The 14,404-nt window shown below is 36.9% G+C and overlaps 2 protein-coding genes across 4 annotated transcripts; one reads left to right on the top strand and one right to left on the bottom strand.

Annotated features, from left to right (window-relative positions):
• Positions 1–2,095: 2,095 nt before the first annotated feature.
• Positions 2,096–4,534, top strand: LOC125219912 (ribosome production factor 2 homolog). The gene is made up of 6 exons (XM_048122002.1): positions 2,096–2,278; positions 2,366–2,569; positions 2,997–3,242; positions 3,326–3,568; positions 3,657–3,722; positions 4,203–4,534. Exons 1-6 carry the CDS (start codon positions 2,210–2,212, stop codon positions 4,329–4,331), a joined length of 957 nt encoding a protein of 318 aa, XP_047977959.1. The 5' UTR covers positions 2,096–2,209; the 3' UTR covers positions 4,332–4,534.
• A 568-nt stretch (positions 4,535–5,102) lies between these two features.
• Positions 5,103–14,132, bottom strand: LOC125219910 (serine/threonine-protein kinase CTR1-like). 3 transcript variants are annotated; one of them, XM_048122001.1, is made up of 17 exons: positions 13,570–14,132; positions 12,711–13,012; positions 12,489–12,633; positions 11,580–11,683; positions 10,935–11,140; positions 8,793–9,176; positions 8,600–8,640; positions 8,005–8,073; positions 7,830–7,930; positions 7,657–7,741; positions 7,467–7,565; positions 6,740–6,808; positions 6,515–6,646; positions 6,078–6,172; positions 5,597–5,679; positions 5,485–5,511; positions 5,103–5,290 (listed from the first exon to the last, which is right to left on the bottom strand). In XM_048122001.1, exons 1-16 carry the CDS (start codon positions 13,978–13,980, stop codon positions 5,486–5,488), a joined length of 2,352 nt encoding a protein of 783 aa, XP_047977958.1. In that variant the 5' UTR covers positions 13,981–14,132; the 3' UTR covers positions 5,103–5,290; position 5,485. The 3 variants fall into 3 exon arrangements, 1 of the variants encoding a protein (XP_047977958.1); XR_007176241.1 differs by having other exon boundaries at positions 5,485–5,679; positions 8,793–9,173; positions 13,570–14,131; XR_007176240.1 differs by having other exon boundaries at positions 5,485–5,679; positions 13,570–14,130.
• Between the last annotated feature and the right edge of the window lie 272 nt (positions 14,133–14,404).

Genomic DNA, 14,404 nt, shown 5'->3' with positions numbered 1-14,404 from the left:
TTAGTACGAATTAATTTATAGCAGTATTTTTAACAAAATCCCAACATCTATTTAAGCAGTAACAAACGTTGGCATGGAGCGAATAAAGATTTGAAGAAATTAATTATGCGAAAAGTTTAATTTTACAGAGGTAACAAGACTGTAGCTCCATCACCTAATGTCTGAAAATCTAACTATAGATTATATTACATGTGGATTGGAAGTAATAAACGCAATTTTTTTTTTAAATAGTAGTACTACTAAAATGTGTGTGGTGTTTTGATGAAACTGTAAAATCATGGGTGTTGGTGGTGTGTATAGATTCAATCCAAGTGAGTTTCAACAACATTCTTCATCTCTATCACTATATTTCTCCAATCCCATCAACTGAAAATTCACAACTCATATGCAAATATTTGATAAAATTAGAAGACAAGGTATATTAAATATAAAGGCACAAATATGAGAAGGTGTATGTAAAATGAGACGACACAATGAGGTCTGTTGCAAATTGCAAATATTATACCACAAAAAATTGTGAACTGTGAAACAGTGAGAAAACAAATAGTAGTGCAGATTGTGCTAATATTTTGGTGGGCCCAAATAAGGTGAGGCCGATTATGAATGTATGTAGTCAATCATTTTTAATGATGAAGTGATCGACATCCCAATTGCCCCTTTTTGGAATAATAATTATTTAATTAATTATATAACAGGGAATGTGCTTGATATTCTTTATCATATTGCATATAAAAATCAATGTATACACTATAGGGTAATTTATGTGGACATACATAATTAAATAATTAATTAATAATTAATTAATAATTAATTGATGACGATAATAATATTGATTGTATTTTTTTGTGTATATATGCATAAATAATCAAGTACTCCACTATTATAACAGCACCAGCAATGGGGGCCGATCGATCGGCCCCTCTATCGGCTCGGATAGGTCACCACTGTGGGGAGGGAGCCCATCTCCACCCCCAACGCCCCCTACCCTTGCAAGTGATCACCCAGCAGATGGCATATCAGCTCCGCATCGGCCTATGATGGGCCTCCATTGCGGGGGCTCGGGCCAATGATGGAGTCGATATCCACTTTTTTTTTATATATTTTTTAAATTTAATTCAATTTTTAATCTATTATATATACCCCATTCTCCATCAATTCACATTCATCCTTTTCCAAACTCAATTTCAATTTTATTATTATTCTCCACGGTGATATGAACTTCAGCAATTAAGGTGCCCGACATGGAGGGGAAGAAGAAGAAGACAGTCGGGGAGGCGTCTAAAGCTGGGCGGACGATGAGCACATACTCCATAGAGGAGTCAATTGCTCTTGTTCATTGTTGGACAGAGATTTCTGAGGACCCGATTGTAGCCAACAATTGCGAGGGCAGTTTTTGGGGGCATATCACGAAAAGATACGAACAAGTAAAGCCCGCAGGGGCCCCGACAGACCAGCTCGACGATCTACGCAAGCATTGGAAACGTCTGGTGTATGAGTGTGCTAAATTTCACGATTTCTACGATGGCAACGCGAGAGGGTTCAAGTACTGAGAAATATATCTGCAACTGAAGGATTGCCCCAAATTCATAGGGTTAATGGGTCGTGTGAGGACGAACCGAAACCTAAGTGCTTCTGAGCCTATGCTTCCGTTGTTTTTTATTATATTTTCTATCTTTATCTTCTTCTCTTTTGTTTTTATAATGTATTACGTTTTGTTTTATTTTATTTTTAATAAATTTATTTTTTGTCGTATATTATGTTGTCTTAAATTTACATAAATAATTACAAGTGAAATATATAAAAATAGTAATGATGTGAAAATAAGATGAGCTCTGAGATAGATTCTGAGATGGACCTGCTGATGTCACAAGAAAAAATAAAGATAGGCCCTGAGATAGGCTCTGAAGATAGGTCAGTATTGTTAATGCTCTAATATATTCATTAGAAGTTAAACCCAAATTAACTGGATATGGGCCAGAAATTTGAGCTTGAAGCATCTTCTTTTAAAAAGGGCCCAATCATTAACGCTAGATTTTTTTAAAAAAATTTAAATCTAAATTCTGTCGATTGTATAATGGAGTATTTAATTCTTGAACCCTAAAACCTTGAGCGGCCTCCTCACAATTCTCAGACCTGAAATCTCAGTGTTGGATCCGAAACGCAATCACTCTGAAGAATTTGTTGCATTGCTCTCCAAATTACAAGAGCAATGATGAGAATAAAAACCCCGAAAAATGGCAGAATCAAGAGGGAGCTTGAAAAACGCGCCCCCAAACTCGTTAGTCTTTGAATTTCCTCTTCATATGAAGCTCTGTTTGATGTAATTGTAACTTTTGCTTTGCTGAATCAAATTGGATCGTTGCAGGTGGAAACGGGGAAGAAGACGCTTATACTTCACGGAACTAAAACGAGCAGTGTTTTGAATTCAGTGTTAACAGAAATTCATCATTTGAAGAAGGATAATTCCATCAAGTACTCGAGAAGGAATGACAAAATTAGACCTTTTGAGAGTGGCGGCGAAACTTCTCTCGAGTTCTTCTCTCAAAAGACAGATTGCAGCCTCTTTTTGGTATGCTCTTATATTTTTTTTCACCCTCATATAGATTAGATTAAATTCGATTTTATGTTCTCAAGTTTTGTTCAATGATATTTAATTATTTGATATAACTTGGTCGTCTTGTCCATAGCAACTAGCTAATATCTAAATGTGACAGTTTAGTGTTGGAATATTAGTCCCTTTCTAGTCTGCTCTCTCTAATACTCAGATGTCATTCTTTCCCCTTTGGTTAAACTAATTATTTTGCGTATGAGTAAATTATGTTTATAATTTGCTTCCTTTGTTCATTTTCTGTTGGTTACTGTGACTTTTGTTTTGGATGAATTTGACTGTGGACATTTGTCTCCTATCCTTTTGTAATGGTCATACCGACTTTCGCCATACCCATAGGGCCATATATCTGGTTGTTTGTTTTAATCATGTTGCTTCTCTTCTGCAGTTTGCTTCTCACACTAAGAAGCGACCAAACAATCTCGTACTTGGACGATTCTATGACCACCATATATATGATCTTGTAGAGGTTGGCATTGAGAATTTCAGAAGCATGGGGTCTTTTTCGTATGATAAGAAGTTGGCTCCACAATTGGGGTCTAAGCCCTTTTTTGCTTTCATCGGAGAAGCTTTTGAGAGTGTCGATGAGCTCAAACACCTTAAAGAAGTCTTGCTTGATCTATTTCGTGGAGAAGTATGTCTTAATCATTAGTTCTGCTAGTTTTAATAATTGTCCTATGCTGTTATATTTACCGTTTCTGTGCTTTGCTCACCTAGGTAATCACAAACTTGAACCTGGCTGGACTAGATCGTGTTTATGTGTGCACAGCTTTGTCATCAAACAGAATATTTTTCTCTCATTTTGCTTTACGCCTTAAAAAATCTGGCACCAAAGTTCCAAGGATGGAGCTTGTTGAGGTTGGCCCCTCTATGGACATGGTTGTTCGTAGGCACCGTCAACCTGATGACAGCCTCAGAAAAGAAGCAATGAAAATGGCACCTGATTCGACAAAGAAAAAGGTTTCACTAGCTCAAACCTATCTTTGCTATCTCATAATCTCTATGCTATATGAATAAATCATTTCTTACTCTTGATTATTGCTTTCAGGAGAAGAACGTTGTCAAGGATGATATACTAGGGAAACTCGGAAAGATTTATATTCCAGACCAGAAGGTATAAAAAACATTTTCATTTTCCTTTTTAATCTTCAAAGAAACTAGCTCTGTCAAGTGACCATCTTTCTGAGTGACCAAATGTTAATCCCAATAACTAGGATTGTTAGTGAGGGGTTTTCATTTCTCATGTGCTGTATGGGATTTTAGGGTTTGTCATAATAATATTGGAGAATTGAAAAAGAAGAAAAAATCTTTAAAAAATTAAAAATCCCAAACTTGTAGTGCTGTTTCAACAGTTCTAAGCATTAAGACTTGTGTTTCTAAACTTTCTCCTGGGAGAAAATGTATTGCTGTTGTCAGAACTGTATCTTTAATACGTGCATGGTGAGCAGGTAATCCATATCTCGACTTCTGTTGGTATATCATTTTATCATTTGACAGGCCCAAATTAGTGTGCCTATTGTTCTAACTAGTGAGATTACTTGTTGAGACTTCCACTAATGTTTTGGCAATCCTTATATTTCTCTTGTTGTTGTAGGTTGGGAGTGTGCCACTTGCTGACAAATCAAAGGGAGTGAAGAGGGAGCGACGGGAAGCTAAGGCGGCGAAGGGTGACAGGGACAAACCTACTACACCGAAGAAGCAAAAGAAAGAGGATTCAGAATAATTTTGTTTTATTCTTTTACCAAGCATGCTACAGTTCTGATGAATGGGTTGTATCTTGTATGATTTGCGTGTGGAATCATTTTTGAGCCAGATATGATTTCATATAATATCAGGTTCTTAGTTAACTTTATTGTGGGATGTTCCATGACTTTTTTGTACTATGTAGAGGGTTATGTTCTGATGACAAAATATGTTTTTGTTGCAGTTGTGTTACTTGATATTGTTAGCTTTTGTGACTTTTGTACGCAATGTTATCGATTCTTTTGAATTATATGGATACTCCCAACCAAAAAATTGGAGAAACAAACATCGTGAATTTCATGAAAAATGCATGCACTAAATCAGGAGCGAGGTGAGGTAGCAGAAGTATGTGTTTGTGAAACACCAGGAGCTCTACAAGACACCAGACTCTAACCCATCATCTTCGTAGAGAAGGGTGATGTTTATTGAACAAGATGGTGCTAACTGCTATTGATTCACCACTGTCATCTGCAGATGATGCACAGGATTTAGGATTTGGTTTGATGCAGCTTGAAGGAATAAGGGGCTGCATCATGTCGATGCTAGTATAAAAAATTAGTTGACCAAATAATCCCAACTTTTCACATATATTTCGATTCATCTATTGCTCCTTGTAACCCATATGAAACGAGAGTGGCTAAACGACCTTCATGTTTTTCCTTGCACAGGTGCCTGCAAAGTATAGCATTTCCGGTCCAATTGATATCCTTGTTTGTTGATATGATGATACTTTTTTGTACATATTAATCGATTGATAGCAACATATGATTTCTTATAACTAATGTTTTTCCAATTACACACACATATTTCCTTGATTTATAAACACATACATTTTCCAATGTGGCATTGCACAGCCGAAAAAGAAAATATAAATGACTTGCAAAACCTGATGCGGATTCTCATATTTTCAGATTCGTGATATTTACAGGGAGGCCTGACCTGCAAAATAAACCAAATTATTATCAGGTCACCTGAGAAAACTTTAGTGGTTCTATACTGTTTTCTTTTTCTTCTTTATATTTTTGGTTGGTGTGGGAGTGTTATGCTATCTTTGATGAAAACACTCAACACTAAAATGCTTTAGAAAGGGTTCACAGCCTTTGAATAAACCAAGAGGTTGTAGATAGACTAACCTTACTTAATATGGCCACTCTTCCAATCTGAAATCAAACAGAATGAGAAATAAAAGCGCCACTCTTCCTTGATTCACACAATTTCACGTGAGCCAAGGCATTTCAGCAGAACCTGGTTGAGTTGGTGGTGAATTCTTAATCAATGGTCTCAATGATTCCATGATACTGGAAAAGGAGGGCCTTTTCCAGGATTCCCTGCATATTTAGATAATTAAATATTAAAGTGAGTAAACATTATTCTGTTCAATTCTAGGAATGATCTACTTGTGTCAACACTAAAAAAGTAATTATTGGTCAAAAACTCTCGTGTATGAGAATGCATATACATTTTTAACAAAAGCTCATAGCACTTTGAAGTGAATAAAATGTGCATACAAGTAGTGAAAATGAATTTGAACATTGAAGTCTGAAAGAGTGGAATATAGATTGCAAACTAGAAACCAGTGAATGGAACATGTCTAGCCTAAATTCATTAACTTATTTGGATAATGAGTTGGGATACCGGAATAATCTCAGACACGCTAAATCCGCATGCCTCTATATAAACCCGAAAACATTCCCAACCAATATACTTCAACTGGGTAAAAACTCACTTGGCCAAGCAGGCCTCGATAATGGCTGCTATCTCAGGATTCACATCTCGAGGAATTTCCAACTTTTTTCCTTTAAAACCAACAGCTGCCACAACCTGTAGTGTTTAAAAAGCAAAGATATCAGCCTATAGTGTTTTAAAAGCTCACATAAATAATAGCAACAATAAACCATACGACAGTTGCATTAGGTGTTAGAACTGCAAAACAAGGTTTTATTCAAAAAGGATCAGAACCGTAAAACAAGTTGATACACAAGCAATCCCCAAGAAGAAAAATTCATCAGGAGAACAATTTAGGCAGTATCGGCAGTATGTGTGATGTCCAATTTGGGAAAAAGTACAAAACAGAATGTGGAACTATTTTTTGGATATTGCTTATGTGGATGTATTGTTTATCATGTGATTCTCTATCCCTGAATACAAACCAAGTTGACCAACCTGTGCAGGATTCAGGTTACCCCAAGGTTGCTGCAATGTTGCCAGCTCCCACAAAATAACACCAAAACTGTACACATCTGATTTTTCATTTGACGGTTCATCACGGAGCACTTCAGGTGCCATCCACTCAGGCTACAAGTGACATAAAAGAAGTTTCTTGTTAGACAATGAGATCAAAATGGTGAAAAAGGTATCTGAAGATTATATGAGAGCAACTAAACTTACAGTTCCAGCAGCAGACTTGGATGAAAGAAATGTGTTTGCTTTTAAACGGGAAAGACCAAAATCACAGACCTGATTAAGACAATGCAGGATCAAGGAGCTAAAAAAAGGAACTATAGAAAATAAAGAAGGCCATCTAATATAGTCAGCTAAATATAAGCAAGGTCATATACAATTTGAATACAACCAGATATAATCCAGAAATGCAACAGCTCTAGAGAGGAACAAAAAATAGTTTCATGTTCTGTTCGTTCATGCAAAGATGCTTGTTTTGTTAATGATGAATTAGTCAAGATCACAGATTTCTTTTGTCATTTTTACAGAGAAATATACTCAGACAGCTTAAACAGATGACAAGTTATGATCACAGAAATGCAACAGCTCTTGAGGGAACAAAAATAATTGCAAGCACTTTTATTTATGCAAAGATGCTTGGTTTTGCCATTGATGAATGATACCGGATCATGGCTTTTCTTTTGTCATTATTACAGAGAAATGTATTCAGACAGCTGCATAATGTGGGATCTGCTAATATTAATCTCTATCAACCACAAAAATAAGATTTTCCTACATCATGCAATGGAAAATAAATTACTCTTTTCCAGAACTAGAGAAATTTTAGCTTACTTGTCAGGAAACTGTACCACCAAAATAACAATAGCTTCATAAGATGAATATCTACCTCATAGACCAGACAAGGTGCATATAAATGCTGAAGATTTCCTCTTACCTTCACAGTATATTTTCTATCAACTAAAAGATTGGGAGATTTCAGGTCTCGATGAACAACTGGTGGATTGTGTTTGTGAAGATAGTTCATCCCTTTCGCCTGTACAGGAGGGTGATTCAAGAAATCAGCATGTTAATAGTACTACATAATTGGCCCCAAAAATAGCTCTGCGTAGGGCTTGGGTAAATACCACATCATAAGCCATGCTCAGACGGCGTTTTTCATCTAGTACCTCTCCTGCACCAGGTTTATGCAAAAGTCTGTACAGACTACCTCTGGAAGAAAAAGGTGAAAATAGACAGTTATATATTGCAGGGTGACTATGAGTCTATGATAAATGTTAAGGGGTGTTAGAAAGTATACCTTGATAGATATTCCGTAACTATAGACAAGTTAGGTGGTTCTGTTACAGCACCCATAAAAAGCACGATATTTGGATGCCTCAGTCGTTTCATAATTGCCACCTAACAGAAGCAATAAGATATCTAAAATAAGTAATGCAGTATAAGCCAAAGGATGATCGCAGAGGAAAACTTACCTCTCGTATAAACTCTTTGAATCGCTCTGCGTGAAAGTCTTGTTCCATGAGAATTTTTACAGCAACATCCTGAAAACGCATTGCATCTACTCTTGTAAGATTACAATATAAGGTAACTCAAAATATTTATACTACATTGATATGTGGTAAGAGGAGGCTTCTGAACTTTTTTATATTAAAAAGTCTATAACATCCAGTCTTCATCATCTAAAACTCAAGAGAACTGTCTCAAGATGCTTTTCTTTCTTAAGGCAGACTTCTTGCATGAGAGGCCAGGTCGCAAGATACCTCAGTCTCAGGGAAGTGTCTCGAGCCCCTAGACATGTATTTCAGTCAACTTGTCTCAAGATTCGAGAATCAATATTTCTCCTCATGTTAATGAAGGGGGACTGACGTAGTCCTTCCATTTATGGTCTTGGCTACTTCCCATCTAATGGATTTCTATGAAACCATTTGCAAATCCTAGTCTTCCCGAGAAAATAGTCTGGTCGGAAAGATAATTTATGTCTAATTGAGGTGGACAATGGCTCATTCAAGGTCAAGCTGACCAGAGACCTGTAACATATCAGAAAAAATAAAAAGATAGGTCACTTACACATCCATTCCACTCAGCACGATGAACTGTTCCAAATGAACCTGTAAAGAACATCAGGTATACAGATTGTCATGCTCATGCACATTATTTGAAGATCCAAGTTGCTAGTTACTCAAAAACACGACTATTAAACATTAGAGTATCGTAACCAGTATGAAAAAAAAAAAAAAAAAAAAAAAAAAAAAAACTCTACCTGCCCCAATTATCTCCTTTAAAACAAGGTCACTCCATGGAATGTTTAAATCATCCACATAGAAGGTATATTCACTTGATTCACATGGGACTAATTGACCTCCTTCACCAAACCTCGCATTTTTACTTCTTTCTATTCTTGGATTCGTGAAGGGAACAAATTGAGCAGTTTCATGCCCCATATGAGGAAGAAGCTTCAAAGGGATCGAGTGTTCGAATGTATATGAGGAGCCCATAATATTCTGAAAGTCAGATGGTCTGGAAAGCAGATGTTCTTGACCGTGAACTTTGATCCAAGAATTTGAAGCATATTGTGGTGTGATAGAAATTTTCTCCCGGTTACTTGAACTGGGCAGGCAGCTGGTTCTATCCATGTGGTTCCCTTCTGATTGTTTAGGATGCATGGAGTTGTCAGTACCTCCTTATTAACAATTATGGCTATCAAAAAATAAAACAATTTTTTTACTTAGAAGTTTCAAGTCAATGAAACCAAAGAGTAAAACTCCCTCCGCCCCACCATAAGCAGTGACGGACGAAGGATTTTGACATTGGGGGGTCCAAATTACTACTCAGTCTTATCTTTTCCGTCCATAAAAATAGTCTCATCTTTTCATTTTCATCCATCCACCAAAATAGTCTCATCTTATGAAATAAGTATTAGATAATGAACTACCGTCCACCAAAATAGTCACATCTTATGAAGTAAGTATTAGATAATGAACTAGATATGAAGTTATGTTATACTAAAAACCCATAATCTGGGGTCCAATTACTACTTCGTCTTATCTTTTCCATCCATAAAAAATAGTCTCATCTTTCCATTTTCATCCGTCAACCAAAATAGTCTCATTTTATGAAGTAAGTAGTATTAGATAATGAACTAGATACGAAAATCTGTTATACTAAAAAAAACCCAGAATATGAACTAGATATGAAAATCTGTTATACTAAGAAAAACCCAGAATCTAGGGCAAGAGGGATTCGATCCCATGTACTCATGGTTCCCAGTCCACTTCCATGACCAACTGAGCAAGCAAATAATATGTAATGGATCATACGCATATATAATATATACTCGAAATGCAAATAGTTGGGGGTCCCAAGGATCCCCCATCCTATAACGTATGTCCGCCTCTGACCATAAGCAAGACGCTTCTTTTGAGCACGTAATTTAAGAAAGTGATATTTAAAGAGTTAAGTGGAGAGAGGGTAAAGTATGAGAGAGAATAAAGTAGAGTAGTGAAGGGAGAATAGAGTAGGTGAAAGAATAAAGTAAGAGAGAAGAAATATAGTATTATTTTTGCTAAAAAGGGAAATGACTCACTTATGGTGGGACACCCCAAAAAGGAACGTGACTCGCTTATGGTGGGATGGAGGGAGTAACATTTAAGCTACAAAGAAATAGTGATCGATAAGTGAAAAGGAGTGTCTCCACAGGCTTTGAACCAAAGAAAGCTACAAAAAGGGAAAGGGTGCATGAATTAGTTCTGCACCATGTTTGGAAAAAAAAAAGATAAGTAGTAAGGAAAACCTGAGAAATCAGGAAACAGCATATACGTGAACATATCTATGTAGGTCATATTTGTTTCCTAGTTAATCCAAAAACCATAACTGGATCATTCTGGGCATGACAATAAAATAGTACTCCCTCCGTTCCATAGTAATGGAGGCAAAACTTTTCGGCACGGAGATTAAGAAAAATTGTGTTAAGTGAGTTAAGTAAAGGGAGAATAAAGTGAAAAATGAAAAAAGGTAGAGAGATGAAGAGAGAAAAAAGTAAGAGAGAGTAAAGTAGATGTGGAAAAATGTGTTGACTTTTACTAAAAAAGGAAATGACTCTATTACTATGGAACATACCAAAATGGCAAAATGACTCTATTACTATGGAACGGAGGGAGTAGTACTTTAACATTTCGAGCACAAATTATTCAAAAAATAGTCTTTGGCAATCATGCCAACATTTAGAATCACATGAAAAACCTTGAGTAATTTGGTTATACAACAATATTTGGATCTGATATGGTTCTGATATATGATCCTGCTCTGAATGACCTACCCACTCAACTAGTGAAAGACAGGTAATTGACAGGAGGAAATGAACATGCACCAAAACTGGAGAAATCTCAATTTTACGGATAATCACCTGCTAACAAACCACCAAACTCAGAATTAAGAGACTGAATCTCCGAGATGAACTGTTTGGCCAGCAGCCTAAAATCAGTTGGAGGTTCCACCTGCGCCCGTGGAAAGCGTAAAGGTGATGAAATTGAGATAGTAGAAGGACCATTCAGTAAGGAATCTGGCTCATATAAGCATCCTGGTTTCTCAATCAAATCGACAAGATACTCCCTGTGCATTGGAACCAAAATTGATGGTTAGCATAGCCATGTATAAAATGTAATAAGTACAGTATTGACCATATTTTCTATTTGTTCCTGGAAATAAAGAACAATGTAAGGCCAAAAGGGCTATGAGGGACTCCAACCAAACTCAAAATAATTTACATCTAAAAATCAATCTATGTAGACTATAGAATGTCATCTTCTTCTATCCTAGAATCAGAATAGAAGGATAAACTACTGCAATTTAAGATTAAGATATTATATTACCTATAGGCTATAGGTCCTATACTAGATTATATTTTTACTAATCTTCAATTGATGGTAGTTTCAATTGATTCAGATCAATTAACAATAATATGTTTTCATTATCTTGATTTTACACATGTTGAATAATGGAATTAGTGTACGGACAATGTGTGAGTGATGGAAACCTACATAACATATACCTGTCAAACCCAAAGCGAACAAGGCACGACGAAGCATTTTCTCTGGTACAATATTTACACCCCCTTGCAATTCGACATGGTAAGCCAATATCATCAGCTAGAACCTGGCAAACAAAGCATCTTAATTCTACATCAGGAAACAAACTTTTTCTAAAGTGCACCCTTAAGCAAAAGAGAACAATGCCATGAGAGAGTACATTCAAAAGGCTGCTTTTTGCTTAAGTTGAAAGTGTACCAAACAGAAAAGGATTAGATTCAAAGGTGGGGCGTCTGAAACTAAGATGTTTCTCTTCTCACGTTCTCTATTTTATTGGGGAAGAGACTAGAAGGATCAAGGAAAGACGAGTTGCTTTCTAAATTCTAACATTTCCAACGCTTGAAGAGCAAAAGAAGCTGCAACTGTTCCATAATTAAGGATTCCTTACAGGTACACGCAGTATAAAGAGTATTCTCAGCTTTCCTTGTTCATCTATTTTTGTATGTGATCTATTACCACAGCCAGTGAACACATCAGGATATTCCTGATAATTAGAGCCACCAGATTCATTTAAGTCTTCACTGAATCGTTTGATTGGGACAAGTTTGGCCCTCAGAACAAGTTTAATGTTCTTTTTTTCCCGAGCTGGAAGGGTGAGGATAAAAAATGGTGTATGAATGATTTTATTGCCTCACCAATGGCTGGATATCACATGTCAGTGTGGGTTTGCTGGGATTTTCTATCCTCCTACCATTAGAAGATCGGCAGCCAAGGAGACCATACCCCACCTAGAGAGAGATGTCCAACTCTATATTGTAGCAAGAACTGCTCGGATTCGCTTTATGCAACCTCCATAATGATTCAGAACTTCATCACAGTGTGTATGAACGCAATCTACCAAATAATTTCAAATAAAAGGAATAAACACATACTTTGAATAGCAGTGTGCGGTGTCGGCAAAGGCCAATCGTCAGACTGCCGATCGGGAGAACTACTGAACCCAGGCAATCTTCTAACTCATAACTGCACTCTTTCCAAGGGGTGACCAAGTTATCTTCCCCATTACACGCTGCATTCCTACAGAAAGGCAAAAGAATAAGATTAGATTAGACAAAATGTCACGCAAATGCTGGAGAAGGAGCTTCTAGGCTCACCCCATATGATTACAAACTAGCTTTGCTAGCTGTTCAACAACTTCCTTTGTGGTGATGCAACTAGAAGACAAGTTGTTAGTTCGATTCTGCAGTTCTTTCAAGCTAGGATCACCTCGTCGATCTACTGAAATAACTTCAACTGAAGAAACAAAGGCAGGATCAACGGTCCTTAACGATTCAAGGGAAGGAATGAGGCCACTTTCCCGGTGATCAGAGCACACAGTCCAAACATATGGATTCATTCCATGAATCATGTAAAATCCATCAGGTATTCGGTCAAAATATGACAAGCAACCATTTCTCTGAGAGAAACCAATGAATGCATTCAATAAGATGGAGAACTTTCTAATTACAAATTAACAAAAGATAAGAAACCTATATAATTCATACATCTTGGTATACGAAAGTGCCAAGATATTATGTTGATATCTCATCAATCAGTTTCAACATAAATATGGTTTACTTGCTCTTCTGTATCATATAACACGATTGACTGCCCTACAGAGTCTGAGCAGATATATTTCAGTTTTTCATACTTGGCTACTGAAGAGAGACGGAGACCCCAAATAAGAAGCAGAACTGATTATGTGAAGATCACTATTCATCATCTAACAGGCACTCAATAAATTGATTTCCAAGGAGTAGCTGATAATAATCTTAACCTCGGCAAAAGGTGGGAATAAGTCACTGCCAGTATTGCCTCTCAACAAGTACTAATCTAATTTAATTTTCAGCTGAAGAGAAAGAGTGATGATGCAAAGAGGCATATAGATCATTTTATTTAGATTGCATAGTGTTGGTATTCTGTTTAAGATAGATAGGTCAAGGCGTTGTAATTGTTGTCTAAAGAGAGTGTTACCCAATATCGATGAGAAATGGCCTCCGCAGAGGCAGGTGAGGAAGAAGCAATGGACGCCGCTTGGTCAGGCACGGGATCCAAAAAATTAGGATCGTCAGCACATGTAGCCTCCGAGGAGAGTCGAATAGCCAAAGCCAACTGCAGCTGGTAGCTCTCCTCCGTCTGCTGAGCCCAGCTTTTCGAAGACGACCAGCCGCAGAATTCACTCAAATTACTACTAATATCGAGCGAGCTCTCACCGAAGCTACTCCCACTCTGCGCCTGATTAATTCGATCAAACTTCAAATTAGTCTTCTCGCCGGAGTAAAGAGGCCGTTGAGCCACTGGTTCGTCGGGATTCTGACTTAATAGAGCGTAATTAGATCGCCTTCCAGGCATTTCCATCGAATTGTATGCAGAATTGCAATTCATAAAACCCGACGCGCCACCATTGTCGGAGGACTTCAATTATTTCCCTCTGTATTTCGTCACGTTTCTCTTCCTTATAATATTAGCTCAAATCGTGGAAAGAGGGAATGTTTTAGGAGTATATTTTATCATCGAATTCTCATGATATTTTAGCTGTTACGAGTGGCTAAGTTGCCAAGTTAACGACTTTCTGCATACTATCACAATATTATTAATGTTTGGTTGGTCGGCACTATTCCGAAAAAGGAAATAAATGCATTTAGTAGTGCTTCGAGAGGAAAAACAAACCATGGGCGTTTTTCTGGTTTTAGTGTCTGGGTTTAAAATTATTGGTTGTTTTTGAAAAATTAAGAATCAATCAGTATTGTTTAATAGTACTAGCAGTATTTGATAAATCTATATTTAGCTTACATGAAAATCAAATTGA

This window comes from Salvia hispanica, chromosome 4, assembly GCF_023119035.1.
Source record: "Salvia hispanica cultivar TCC Black 2014 chromosome 4, UniMelb_Shisp_WGS_1.0, whole genome shotgun sequence".
NCBI classification, from domain to species: domain Eukaryota; kingdom Viridiplantae; phylum Streptophyta; class Magnoliopsida; order Lamiales; family Lamiaceae; genus Salvia; species Salvia hispanica.
This window is presented reverse-complemented; position numbering and strand designations above follow the sequence as displayed.

Excerpts from the sequence above, each read along its gene's own strand:
- LOC125219910 (XM_048122001.1), bottom strand. The coding sequence starts at position 13,980 with ATGAATTGCAATTCTGCATACAATTCGATGGAAATGCCTGGAAGGCGA. Across the intron at positions 6,647-6,739 it reads CCAAGTCTGCTGCTGGAACT|CCTGAGTGGATGGCACCTGA; the intron begins GTAAGTTTAGTT and ends TGTCACTTGTAG. Across the intron at positions 5,512-5,596 it reads TTCACCACCAACTCAACCAG|ATTGGAAGAGTGGCCATATT; the intron begins GTTCTGCTGAAA and ends GTTTGATTTCAG.
- LOC125219912 (XM_048122002.1), top strand. The coding sequence starts at position 2,210 with ATGATGAGAATAAAAACCCCGAAAAATGGCAGAATCAAGAGGGAGCTT. Across the intron at positions 2,570-2,996 it reads CAGATTGCAGCCTCTTTTTG|TTTGCTTCTCACACTAAGAA; the intron begins GTATGCTCTTAT and ends TCTCTTCTGCAG. Across the intron at positions 3,723-4,202 it reads TTTATATTCCAGACCAGAAG|GTTGGGAGTGTGCCACTTGC; the intron begins GTATAAAAAACA and ends TTGTTGTTGTAG.